Source organism: Andrena cerasifolii, chromosome 14 (assembly GCF_050908995.1).
Source record: "Andrena cerasifolii isolate SP2316 chromosome 14, iyAndCera1_principal, whole genome shotgun sequence".
NCBI classification, from domain to species: Eukaryota; Metazoa; Arthropoda; class Insecta; order Hymenoptera; family Andrenidae; genus Andrena; species Andrena cerasifolii.
The window spans coordinates 11,276,712-11,290,358 of NC_135131.1; the positions used below are offsets into that span (position 1 = coordinate 11,276,712).

Genomic DNA, 13,647 nt, shown 5'->3' on the forward strand with positions numbered 1-13,647 from the left:
AATATTAACCATTCGCATTATAATCATTTATTGAAGTAGAGAAAACTCTGATACATATTTCGAATACCTATGCGTACATTCCCGCGGAATTTCAACAATTTGAAAAGTTACCTAATACTCTCGCTTACCATCAAAATACAGTGAAATTCACTTTGCAGTCAACACCCTCAGAAAGATATTCAGCAAACAAATGGAAAGTAATTTAAATTAATTAAATCAACGTAAAGTCGTAAACGTTTCATTCATCCGTCACCGATCACCGATCACCGATCACGTGGCCTCTTTGCGACTTGCGACCACCCCTTTTACCACCCCGTACTCGCCTGTCACGTTGTTAAGGTAGAATCGGTGAGGAGAACTACAGGAGTGTACGTGCGAGTTATTTATTTGTATAGTATTGACTTTCTAAATATTTTATGTGTCGGTGAAAAGATAAGTATTATTAGCAATAAATGTTTCATTATCGGTAAAATCGAATCGGGGAACCCAGCCATAAATAGTTACGCTACGAGCCTACGAGTACGCACGTACACTACTGCGGTTCTCCTCACAGGCGGGTTGCTCGCAGCTAGGCGCTAAAAACGGCTCCCTGTGCACCCCTGCTGTAGGGCGTAGACCAGATATATAGATTACTAGCTTAAAGCACCCGGCATTGCTCGGGTAAAGCTTGTAAAGATTGTCACAGAGTGTCAAGGGGGTGGAATAAGGGTGAAGCGATGGGATATCTAGATTTCATGGTAGTCCATATTTTCCGCAGTGTTCTAGAGAGTTATTATGCAAAATTTGGTCCAGATCGGTTAAAAAAGTCGGGATAAAAAGTATCGTATGTGTTATTCCTGGTCTTAGACTATGCGTATACAAAATTTCAGAAAGATTCGTTGTTGATTTCGTTCACACTTTCGCATGGTAAACAGTCTAAAGGGGCCGCTCTACTTTACCATGTTCAGAAAGATCGAATTCCTTTCTTCACATTTTCTGAGTAGTGTCGAGTGAATATATGATGTATGTAGGTTATGCGTTTTATATTAACGGTCGCATTACATATGTTGAAAGCTGCTCCCTAGAAGAATTAAGGGAATTCATCCTTATAGAAAGCTACAGGAGGTTGGTTTACGGAGTAACGTCTTGAGGTTTCATAGGTTTCAGGTAGCATTGGTAACTATGGTTACACGTTACACGGCGAAGCATGGCCGTTCGATTAACAGTTTGCGAGCGACCGTGGCGCAGGAAGGTGATTACCTCGATTGAGTGCGTCGAATGCTCCGATGATTCACGGCGCGAGCTTTCTGGTGAGTGGACAGTTAACATTTACGTCTTTTTATTCCGCACGGTACTGTACTCGAGTTGCGAGCAACCATTCACACCTATTTCTTGGTGCTTCCGGATCATCGACCTTACGATAATCTAGCGCGAATCCTGCAATTGATTACGATCGATCCACGAGGGAAAAAGCCCATCGATCTTTTACCATACAATTTATTTGCAAGTAATCCACTTTCTTACATCCACATGGAGGGTATTCTTGTCATCGTGTAATTTCGAGCGCTATCGATAAATCGGACGGTTCGTCACAGGGTTGATCACGACACCGGAAGTACGGCGATTTTCTAAATCTAGATGTAGGTACTACAACAGATTGCTTCGACGAAAAGATAAACCAGTAGAATTGAAGCTATATTTTAAACTCCACTGAAATTTGTGTACAAAATCGTGTGATCTCATCAAAGTAAATACAACCTTCGTCTTTTGTCGAAGTGTTGCAAGTTATTTGGAAACATTTCCATCGCCTGAACACGTACGCCCTGCCCCCATGAATAAATGTATTTTCTTAAACACTGCGACCCAAGAAAATCTATACCCTCGCATGTCCGACTGACCGACCAGCCGTAGATCGTTCGCATGCGAGCGTAAGAAAATGCTAATCTTGACCAAGGTGTTCGCTGCGCCCTAGATTACTCCTAGGTGTAATACCTATTACCTATACAGGAGTGTCCTTACAACGCCCAGGTGATTCGTCAACCCTTTCAGGACACAACTGGGTTAGGTTATCGTGCGAGCTGCTCGAAACCCTCGATGCATTGTAAGAACAGTCGTTATGGCATCGCTGGTGAATTACTTATCGTCTACTATAGCAACTATTTGCTAAATTGGTATTAGATTTTCGTGCAGCAAAAGGACAGGAGCGTCGTATCGAGCTCGTCGCTGTTTACTCATTCATAGAAACGAAACGAAACGAAACGAAACGAAACGAAACGAAACGATACGACGTACGGCACACGTGTCTTTAGCGAAATCCGTACATCGATCCACCAGTACCTACGTACATATGTATCTAGCGGTCGTTGTTTGAAAGTAACTGAAAATCCGTTATCAGCGCGCATATCAGAGCAGCCAGCGCATATGGGCGCCTCTACGATGCTTTATAATTCACGAACGATACGTCAACGTTTTCCAGCAACAGCTTGCCCGTTAGCGGCGAAATTAAACTTTTACCCTGGCCGTCTTTAACGAACGCGATGCAAGCGCAGAAACAATACATAGGTCCCGGTTACTCGAAGGGACCTCGAACTTGATTGGAAGTCGCGATAGCGCTTCAGATTGAAATCGGATAGGTAATATCGCGCGTTTCATTCGTTCGAAGTACAGTACAAGCGTGAGAATAGGGGGGGAGTGGTGTTATCGAAATAGCTGTTTAGCTTACCTAAATCTTAAAGTCTCCGAAGGGCGAGTGAAGTAGCTAGTATTAGTGGTTTTATACCTTGTTTAGTGGGTGGTGTACTCGTGTATCTCGTACGTAGACGCGTGTCTCCATTTCTTTTACTTTGTCCCGGACTACTTGGGAGATGATATCCGAAATGATAGCGTCTAAAAACCCGCGGAATTATATAAATATAGTCTCTGATCTGAAAAAGAAAAGGTGCGCGTACGCTACTCGTGACTGGTCAGGAGCCGTGAACAATCAATATCGGACAACTTCTAACATAAGTCGGCGATGACCGCGGAAGGTCATCGATCGTCCCCCGTTAATGGCAACACGTGGGCGAGCCCCCGTATCCGATGACTGGAGCTTACCGGAGCAAAATCGTAATGCCTGTTTTAGGGCTTAATACGATGCAGAGGCAGCATCCTGATGATATAACGAGCCAGCTCGCCAGCTCAAGGGTCCTCCGACGTTGTTGTTAAAGCCAAGCCTCGATGAAGATGAATCGATACATAACGCTGAATCAACTGGGCGACGGGACGTTTGGCTCCGTTGTTCTTGGTGAACGCATCGACACCGGGGAGAAGGTCGCCATAAAAAGGATGAAGAGGAAATACTATTCCTGGGAGGAAGCGATGAATCTGCGCGAAGTGAAAGTAAGGATGCACCTTCCGCTTTTTGTCCAACTTCCAAGTCACAGACATGTCGAAAAGTTGTAACACGTTCCCCGTTTTAGTCTCTGAAGAAGCTCAGCCACGCGAACGTGGTGAAGCTGAAGGAAGTGATCAGGGAGAACGACGTGTTGTACTTTGTCTTCGAATACATGAAGGAGAATCTGTATCAGTTGATGAAGGACAGGTACTATCGCGGAGGCGTCGAGGTTTTCTTATTGGAATGCGCAGTGGTGTACGGATTTATGTATCGAAGTTTGTCATGCGATAGGGACAAGCTGTTCCCCGAGCCGGTGATCCGAAATATAGTGTACCAAGTGCTGCAGGGGTTGGCTTTCATGCATAAACATGGATTCTTCCATCGCGACATGAAGCCCGAGAATTTATTATGCATGGGACCGGAACTGGTGAAGATCGCCGATTTCGGATTAGCCAGGGAAATACGGTCAAGGCCACCCTACACGGACTACGTATCCACCAGATGGTAATTACAAATCAATAGATCATTGGCTGATTGGAGCGGCTTGCTTCGCGCCCAAGTCCATCTCAAGCCTATGGAACTTGTTGCAGGTACAGAGCACCCGAGGTACTCCTCCACTCTATAACCTACAACAGCCCGATCGACATTTGGGCGGTGGGCTGCATCATGGCCGAGTTGTACACGTTTCGACCGTTGTTCCCCGGCAAAAGCGAGATCGACGAGATCTTTAAGATATGCTCGGTGATCGGAACCCCGGAAAAGGACGACTGGCCGGAGGGATATCAACTGGCCACAGCCATGAACTTCAAGTTTCCAAATTTCACTCGCACCTCGCTGAGCGTTCTGATACCGAACGCCAGCCAGGAAGCAGTGATACTCATGGAGGACATGCTGCAATGGAACCCAATAAAGCGACCAACGGCACAGCAGTCTCTGAGGTATATAATTCTAAGATCGACAGCGAACCATCCAGCATACCGCTAGCAAAGCATCAGGATTTACTAAAACCTATCTTCCGCTAGGTACCCATACTTTCAGGTCAACGTTCCACGCGTAATTAACAGTAAAAAGATCGGCGTCGCGTCCCAGCGAGACCTGATCCTGAACAAAGTGAATCTTCCACCGCCCGTCCTCAAGCAATACAACTATTCCCAGCCCGAGGCCTTTGAGATCTCTCTGGAATCTAGGTAAACTATATCAACCCCCGCCGTAACCGGTAACAGTAACGTGCTGCAGGATTAATGAAACCGTCGGTGTTGCAGGGCGCAAGAGAAAATGGCGCAATCGCAGCAGCAACGGCAACAGCAACAGCAACAGCAGCCCATGCTACCGTTGCTGGGCCATCAGAATTACGCGCGCGAAAGTAATCCCATGAAGTGGGAGGAGGACGATTTTGCCGAGCTGCTAGGGTGCGTTGGCCGAATTTCCTAATCAAAGCCCGCGTTACGCGCACCTCCGATCCCCGCGAATCTGTAATCAGTATGATCTAATCCCTTGATTATCTACGTCAGAAGCAAGATCGTTCCCGAGAACGTGAATGCAAAGCTTGCCTCGGAGCGCGTGTACAAAGAGAACCGTGCCAATTGGAACTCCAATTATTTGCCAGAGAACCCGAAGCAGAGCAACGGGACCTGGCTGCTGCCGGCCTGGAACGAGCCGGCTTCGTTGAGCTGGAACCAGCCGCAATCGGGCTTGAAGAACGGCCGCAAAGTCTCGGCGAAGCAGCACTATCTTAACGTGACACGCTACGTCACCGGGCCGAGCACAAGCTTATCGTCCAGGTATCGAAAGTTCTGCAACCTAAAACGAATCCTGAACAACCCCTATGTGGCCTATTTGCTGTTAATACTGGGATACGCGCTAGTCTGCTATCTCATTTGGCAGAAGGAAATGCGCCAGCAATTCGCGTGCCTGATTAACGTCCCCGCGAATGGATCATGCGGAGCATTGCTCCTGGAGCAGTTGAGAAGTCGCGTTCATGCCGCGCGCGCTTACACGTTGCCATTGGGAGTCCAATTGGCGGTAGCTCGTTCGCTCGTTCTTCAGCAGCTTCTGTCTGGCTTGCAGAACTTGTACGACAGTGTTTATGTGCCGCTATATGTCCGTCTGAATTTCGAGCGAGTCTTCCCAATGGAGTGTTGGAGGTGCTTGAGTAAACTCTTTCGAGTATACTAACTTTAATACACTTTGTGTAAAGAAATTCTTTGTTTCGTTGGTTGCGCAGAAATTTTCTCTTGCGTCGCGTTACTTCATCTTTTAAAGTACAAATGCGAGCAGCATCGTCGTTAACTCGTCACTCGTTGTAAATTATTCAGAATGTTTAATAAAATAATTATTATGCTCCTGGACCCAATTATGTATCTATTCTTTCTGTGGCTCTACGTGTCTAATACATTTTTTTTCTTTCTTTTGTTCTTGGAGAAATGGCGACCCTGACCTGAATCGACCGAGATTAATGCGGAATCTGGTTGGTCAGCCGTTGGAGAAGTACGAGGAATTCACGGACTCGTTCTGGGTGCCCAGGAACTCGATCGAGAATCAAACGAAACAGTATTACCTTCCGCGAAATCGTTATATCACGGATCAGACTCTGAGGTTGCCTTACCCTAGCGTTTATGGTACACAAACTATCAGTGAGTATGACATTTAAGCGTTATTTAGATAAAACAGCTTTACCAACTGCTCTTGGAATTAACAGAAAGCACGAGCAAAGGAACCCTTCAGCCAAGCGTGTATGGAAATGGATTGAACGCGAAAGGCAGTGCAAGTCTCCACGGTCGAACCGATTGGGCTGCCAAGTATCTGAAGTGATTGCTTCTCGAAATCGTCGCTCGCGATCTGATATTAAGGCAACTTCGACTGTGATAGAATGATAATCATCATTTCATTGCATCCCGAGTAAGCATCCAAATGAACGAAAGATCTGCTGAAAGAACCAATTTACAATCAACAGACACGCACGGAGCATTTAAGAATGTAATCGCTTCGTTTATCAACTATTTCCTCCAACCGTCCGAGTTACAAGTGATCACACTCTTAAAATGCTCATTGTCAGACTTAATTTATCCTTACGTAAGAGAAGCCAAGGCAGAATTGTATCTTTTTAACTCTTTTAACGGATTATTTGTCCAATGCGATTCAGTTATCGATATCTTCATTTTCTTTTCCTTTCTCTTTTTTCAATTGCTGAAATGAGAATGGTGTGAGAGGCAGTAGTGTGTAAATGATAGCTGTTAAGAATGCAATGTCTGTTTCCTAACGAGTATAATAATTGGCTAAGGTATACATATTAAAGAATGTTACACGTTATATGTATATACATATATTTATTATTTGTACATATTAATTGGGATATGGAGTAACGTCTGATACGCGGCCGATTATCGATGTAAAAATCCATTACATTCGCCTTTCCGTTTGTAATCAACAGTGTATCTTTAATTATTGAGCGCGTATCAAAGTTTTGTTCGAGTATTACTCCGTGTCACGTCTGGTAGAATATTCGAGGACAGGACATTACGAATGAAAAGTACGATATAAAAGAAACTACCTTAGAAATCAATATTCTCGATACGTTCCTTCGCGTTCCCTCTCGTAGCAGCGCTCGCCATTAAAAAATCCTTACGGTAGGTGTATTTCGGAAGTTATGACGTAACTCAAAGGCAATAAAAAATATGCCACTATCGCGCGACGAATGGCGATTAAAATATCTTTTATTAAGAGTGGTTTGAATGTCATGAAAAATTCGATAAAAAATTATTTTTACTCGTAGGAATTTGTACACGTTACTAAATACTAAATACTAAATAGTAAATACCGACGCCACTCGCTACTTGCCAGTCCCTTAGATTTGCTCGGAAATTTCGGAAACTAAGATACTCGATCGTATCCTAGTAACCGAGTAAAAAGATATTGATTTCTCTGTGAAATAAACCAGGATATTACCTAGAGAGACTGTGATACAGCTGATGATGGGAGAATCGAGGATTGATACGACTAATCGTAAGTAGCGTGTGCTACCCGAGACTTGCATGTACGCGCGTGTATACAATATGTATAATTGTATATGTATGTATATGTAGGCAAGAAAGACTTCTACGCAGCCCTCGCGCGTTTTCATCTAAACGATCTCTAGCTTTACTTTAGTCTAAACAGTTTAAACAGTTTAAACACAGGAAATATATCTGCAAGCTGTTTGGATGGGTGGTACATTGGTGAATATTACGCATATACATTTATCCGCTAATGTAACAGGATTTTGATGCTTTAAGTAATCCATCGGAACGCACGCTGGATCCATCGGTTAAGTCCGTTTAAGTTCATTTAATTCACGAGCTTGGATGAGCTTCATTATACGAGTCGATTTAAAAGGGAAGGAAAGAGCGTGAGAAATGAGAGGCTTCAAACAATCTACCCCGTTTTAGTTACGCGTGTAAATTCTACCGTGATGTATGGATGTATGATCCTTAAGACTGACGTATACCACCTATATCTCGTAAATTTCAACGCTATAAAGATCCAGAAGTTTGATTATAATCTCCCGCACAACCGTGGATATGTTCGGGCATAGATAAACGCGCTCGGAAGAAACAAGGCGCTCCCGCTTCTTGTACACGAGGTTCGCTATGGGTTTTACGCGTACGTAATATTACATTTACACGTTAACTATCCGCGCAGAAATATAACAACCTCAAGTACAGAATATACTTGCACAATAACTTCGTCGAGTAAACTTATTAATTATCAACCACTGATCCTAACAAGTGCAGCGCACATCGCAACTACCAGGAAGGACTCTCGTGTTTTCTATGGAGATTCTAGGTACATATATCGGTCGTTCCCGGTAGTTTCAGCTGGAGGAAACGTAAAGCAATGTACATAATTCTAATTAACAGGTAAAGTACCCACCACGCTCCGAAAAAACTCCGCCACGATATTATTTAAACACATTCATTCCACCGTCCACGTGCAACAAATTATTCATCAGCTATACACTCGAGACTTGCTCGCTTTTAACAATGAAACTTGACAAGCAACGGGCTTTCAAACGATTCGCAACAGTATGAAAGGCACAATATCTTTTAAGGGAACAAAGTACAATACACGTATGTATATAATGACAGAGATTCAATGTGTGTTTAGCACGCATCCCTCTAATGAGCCTACATATAATGAGTCAGAATTTCGAAGCGTCTCATTAGATTAATAGTTTTATACAATGTAAAGAAGTGCTCTTCAAAAGGTAACTAACATCTCGCTTCAATCTTGCACAATATCGCCCCATTCTCATCGCTCATCGCTCATTTACTCCCATTCGGCAATCATTTTAAACACCGCTCGCCCGACGATTACATATACATATATATATATACCTACATACTACGTTAGGGGTTGTCCTTAAATTACGTATTCTATATTCCTAACTACCAGCGGCCGTAGCCGTCATGGAGACACGGGTACTGGGGAAAGATGGGGGTGACCGGACCACCTTTCTCCCGATGCGCCGCTGCTGCTGGGACCCGAAGGAGAGAGAGAGAGGAGGAAAAAACATAAGGACTAAAATTCGTTGGGTAATATATAGCGATAGGCTTTGAAACGCCATCCTGTGTAACAGGAAAACAAAAATACAAACACAAATAATATTCCCAACGTAATATTCCTTACATTGCATTTGTTCAGTTATTTGAAATCCCTTTAACTCGGTTTCGCGTGTGCGATGAAACGTGGTTTTTAGGCTGTAAAAAAGTATTACGTAAAAATATTACAAAACAGCCTTACGTAATTTAAGAACCACCCCTTACTAACGGTTCAAGCAAAACAATCGCTACGATCTATGGAATCATAATGATGGAGAACATCGGCCTTTGTGTGTCTGTTAAATCTGGCGACACTTTATAATTCCCCCGATGGTTTTTAATCGTTTCCAAAGCTTCTACTACGAGCGTACGAACTGAACTTTTACAATACTTGTGTGCAGTAGGTTTATGGGTCTGCAGCGCCAGATTCAGCACAACACACAAACATGCGTGTCCTAGTGTTGCAAGATTGCGTTGTTGACCGAGGCAGTAACGTTAACTAACGCTTTGGAAGATATAGTCGTGGATGCCTCCATGATGCCGGTAGTTAATGTACTAACGGTGGTATTGGGGATTAAAGTGGACGCCAGTAACGTGGACAAAACAGCAACAGTGGTTTTTACCTTGGGTGTGACGTATTCTAACGTGGGCAAAGTGGAAGACACGGCATTTATCAGTACACTCGACGTCGTATTATTAAACGGTACCACTGACGGTTTCAATGCCTTGAAACATACGTCTTTGGCTTGGACCGGTAGCCCGAAGCAAGTATCCGTCATGTACGCCAACAACGAGCCGACTGTCAGACCAGTGGTATACGATAGAGTCATAATATTACCTGAAAGCATATTAATATCATTAACAAGCGTCACGAAAGGTGTGTAATAAAGCTCTTAATATTTTAATGAAAAAAATTAAGAATAGGTAAAACTCGATTTATTTAATTGGTGTTACGAATGACTCAATTTCGGCACAAGGGTTGACTGCAATATGTAGGTACATATAAATAATGTACCTGCCAGCTCGCGTTGCCCTTCTGGAACTTTAGTAGGTGCCTGCATCATCGGCACTGAACCTACGATACCGTTCGTGACGCCAAGTAAGCAGGAAAATAGTAACGGGTATCCTTCGCCGGAGAGGATCGGAGCACCCCTCGGCAGGGCGCAGAGTAGGAACAAGGGAATCAGTATGACGCGAGCGCTCGAGAAATATAATAACTGCGACCGTTTCCAATCGTACGGTATCAAGGCGAGCAGCTGAAATATCAAATACCATAGGACATAGGTAGAATGTTCTGAATCTTTTAATGTTAATTGTTAAGAGCGGCTGCAGACTATATACCTTGCCCAGCACGTCGGACGCATTAAACGCAGCCATCAGTATCACTGGCATCCACGATCCAACCTTGCAAGAGATCACTTCTGACATTATACCGGGGTATAAGCATAGCGTCACAAAATACGCTATTCCGATACTGGCCATGTATGGAAATATTATCTTGGCCACCTCGATCCTCGCGAACAAGCCCCCTGAGGAATAAACTCTTCTACTAAAGATTGCACGTGCTGTAAACTACATAAAGAAGCTTGACTAGCAAAGGGACGCTAACTCTTAATTTCGGGCCATGGTTTACTCGTCTGCGTCCCATACGTTCCTCTAATGACAACCACGTCCTCGACTTTGTAAGTAGGGCCAGCACTTCCGGGCGGATTTCCCGAAGGCGCGCTGGGCTCGTACACGGGATTACTGAACGAGAATGCCGAGTACTGATTCGTTCCTGAAAAACGAGCATACAAATTCGAGAAATAAATAAGACGTAGGTACCTAAGTCTTTGTAAGTAAAGATAGAAGAGCTATAAATAATTCACCGTTCAACTCGGCGTTCCCACTAGCGGAGTCGGTTCCCAAAGGGCTGGTCTGGATCTTTAGAACTCCGTATTGGACCTTGGAGGGGTCCCCGACTTGATCCAGAGGATCCATCTGTTTACGAAAGGATATTTAATATATAACATCGCGCCGCGCCGTTCTAACTATTCTACAAGCGTACCAGGCCGACGTCTTCCGTGGGCTCCAATGTAATTCGATTCCTTTCCTGGCACAGCGTTATGTAGAATTGCACAAAGTCGGTCTTGCGGACCACTTGGTGCAGCACGAAGCACATCAGAATCGTGGTGATCGACAAGATGAAGAATATCGACGTGTTGCCGCGCTCGTCGTCCAGCAACGACTTTGTTAATATCCGATTAGTGGACACCCAAAGGCCAGCGATACCTGGGGCAATGGTCACAGTGTCTTTATAGGTAAATATTCGTTGAATAATTCAGGTAAAGTCACTTGCAAAAATCTTCTGGAAAACTCACTTTCTCCAGTCATCACCGCCTGCGTGTACCGGCTTGGGAGCATGGAGGTGTACCCGTAAAAGCTCGACTGCTGAACTGCAATTTTCAACCGTTTAAGTTTACTACGTGTCTCTCGGCACCGATTAATTCCCGCAATTCGATCTTACCTGTGCATCCAAGCGACACCGTCGCGACGGCCACCAGGTTGATCGTGTACGAAGTGGTCACTCCGAAAAACGTCCACCAAATCTCGCAGATCACAACGAAGTTCAAGGTGACGAAGGACACGAGGTATCCTGGATACAGAAAATTCCATCAACGTGAGAGTCGTCGGTAAACTCGGTAAGTCGCTCTTTTCGTTCTTTATCCTTACCGAATGTTATCCGCGTGTTTAAAGACAGAATTTCCACCAAAATGTTATTGACGATCACCGCGAAAAAGGCCATGATGATGTAAACAAGCGACATGTCGAATATCACCGTTGTTCCGGGATATCTCGCTTGGAAGTAATCCACCGCTATCATGAAGCTGCAAAATTATTTTCCTTATAGCGAATTGCTTCTAGGATTCCAATCGCAGGATAATTGCGGGTAGATAATCGGTGCGCTTCAAGGGCAACAGAGTCGGCATAATTAAAGAAAAAACTACGAAGAGTAAAGCGAACGTGGACTGTAGGATATTTGAAATTTAATCGCGAGGTCTAGAGAGGCAGGGTGAGAAAGTGCGACAATTGATTGCGGCGTGACCTGTTGTACGGCAAGAGGAATCCTATGCCGCCGAGGATCAGGGCGAAGTAGATGAAGTTGCACTTGTCCACCGGCGGCGACAGATGAGTGAAACCATTGGAGAATTTGAATTCATTCATGCCCCTCGCTTTGCCTAATTGCACGTAGCCCCGGCTCAGGTTCTCATCCATGTTTGCCGCGACGTTTCGATGGAACAGGTAGAGAAAGAACGAAGCCGCCTGGTTGCGCTCTATGAGTCCATTGTTTACGGAGAGTATCGGATTTCCAGCCTCTGGACGACGCAACGGACACGATCGAGCAACGGACCGCGCACTTTTAACCGATCAATTAATCGCAACCGATCACTGCCTTATTTATTTCCTCTCGCCTACCTAATACGGACATGATTGTAACGCGGCCGCGCGCATGCTTTGAAAATTGCGACATTGATTTCTGCGCGCACACCCGCGTCCCCCACTTGAGCCGTTTTGCCGCAAAATTCGACTGACAATCAGGGAATCTATTGAACACGTTAGGGAACGCGCAGGAGATTGAATTTCAGAATCTAAGAACTTTTGTGCCTTTTGTGAATACCGGACCCTGGGTTATAGATCGGTCAAAACAATATGCTAACTTTTATTATTATAAGTTAGTCTATTGGAAAGAGTACATCTTACGGATATTTCAGTATTTTTTGTGGCAAAAAGTATTGGAAGCTTTGTGAGTTATGGGCGATGCCCGAGACGTCCTTTTTTTAGGTCCTTTGCGGTAACAACTGTAGCTCGGTACAGGATCATAAAAAAATTTAAAATCGATATATGCCATTATCTAGGTGCTATCTGGCTCGATTTTGGAAAAAATATTTTCAAAGTTGATTTTTGGCAAAAAATCGCCCGGTTTTTTAAGTGTAAAAAAAAACTCGCGAAAAAAAAGGAAAAGCTCCTGATAGCGCTTAGATTTTTAACCCTAAAATAAGCCTGCAGTCGGTTCACTAATTTTTCAGTTAATGTGTGTCACCGACTTTGAAAACATGATTTTCAGGAAAACGCGTTTAAAGTTTTGGGTCTGAGCGCTGCACCAAGAAACACCTACCTACTTACATGCGTATAACTTTGTAAATTCTTGTCGGATTGACTTGACACTTTCAGGGAATATGAATATTTTCAAGATGTTGTACTTCAAGAAAATATGAAAATCGGAAAATCGAATTTTCAAAAATTTCAACGAAACTGGAGTTTGGCGTTACCCTGTGGTATGAAGATACATTTGTTCGACTAATCGTTATCGATAATGTGTATTTTTTTGCGAATTGCTCAACAGGCTATCAAAAACACACTTTTCATGCAGGTGTTGAAAAAAGTAAGTATTGTGCGTGACAAAGAATTATTCCATTTCCCCAATTATAATTAACTTGGGCACAGATGAAACAGACGCGAAGCTGTCTTTAGTAAGCACTAAGTAAGTACTTACCGTCTTTCAAAGAATTATACACTTTCCGTGTATCGTTTATGAACTTCTAATGTTAATTTCAATATACATACCTATTATAACCCTGTTTTTGTTTACAAATAATTAGTTATTAATAAATCTTCGATATTCCACTTCTCTGTCTCGTTATTATGAATATTCATATCCACACTCATCCACGCTCCTAC

General features: G+C 43.7%; 2 protein-coding genes across 3 annotated transcripts; one reads left to right on the forward strand and one right to left on the reverse strand.

Moving 5' to 3' along the window:
* The first annotated feature begins 143 nt into the window (after nt 1–143).
* Nucleotides 144–6,898, forward strand: LOC143376411 (serine/threonine-protein kinase ICK). Of its 2 annotated transcripts, none has more exons than XM_076826704.1 (10): nt 144–1,289; nt 3,101–3,357; nt 3,438–3,559; nt 3,644–3,856; nt 3,943–4,290; nt 4,375–4,539; nt 4,615–4,761; nt 4,864–5,142; nt 5,774–5,985; nt 6,051–6,898. In XM_076826704.1, exons 2-10 carry the CDS (start codon nt 3,196–3,198, stop codon nt 6,161–6,163), a joined length of 1,761 nt encoding a protein of 586 aa, XP_076682819.1. In that variant the 5' UTR covers nt 144–1,289; nt 3,101–3,195; the 3' UTR covers nt 6,164–6,898. The 2 variants fall into 2 exon arrangements, with proteins under 2 accessions (XP_076682819.1, XP_076682820.1); XM_076826705.1 differs by having other exon boundaries at nt 145–1,289; nt 4,864–5,133.
* Ent3 (equilibrative nucleoside transporter 3) lies at nt 6,600–12,401 on the reverse strand. Its single transcript, XM_076826703.1, has 10 exons — nt 12,014–12,401; nt 11,641–11,795; nt 11,435–11,563; nt 11,289–11,363; nt 10,976–11,199; nt 10,797–10,908; nt 10,538–10,705; nt 10,270–10,457; nt 9,944–10,184; nt 6,600–9,766 (listed from the first exon to the last, which is right to left on the reverse strand). Exons 1-10 carry the CDS (start codon nt 12,181–12,183, stop codon nt 9,384–9,386), a joined length of 1,845 nt encoding a protein of 614 aa, XP_076682818.1. The 5' UTR covers nt 12,184–12,401; the 3' UTR covers nt 6,600–9,383.
* Nucleotides 12,402–13,647: the final 1,246 nt, after the last annotated feature.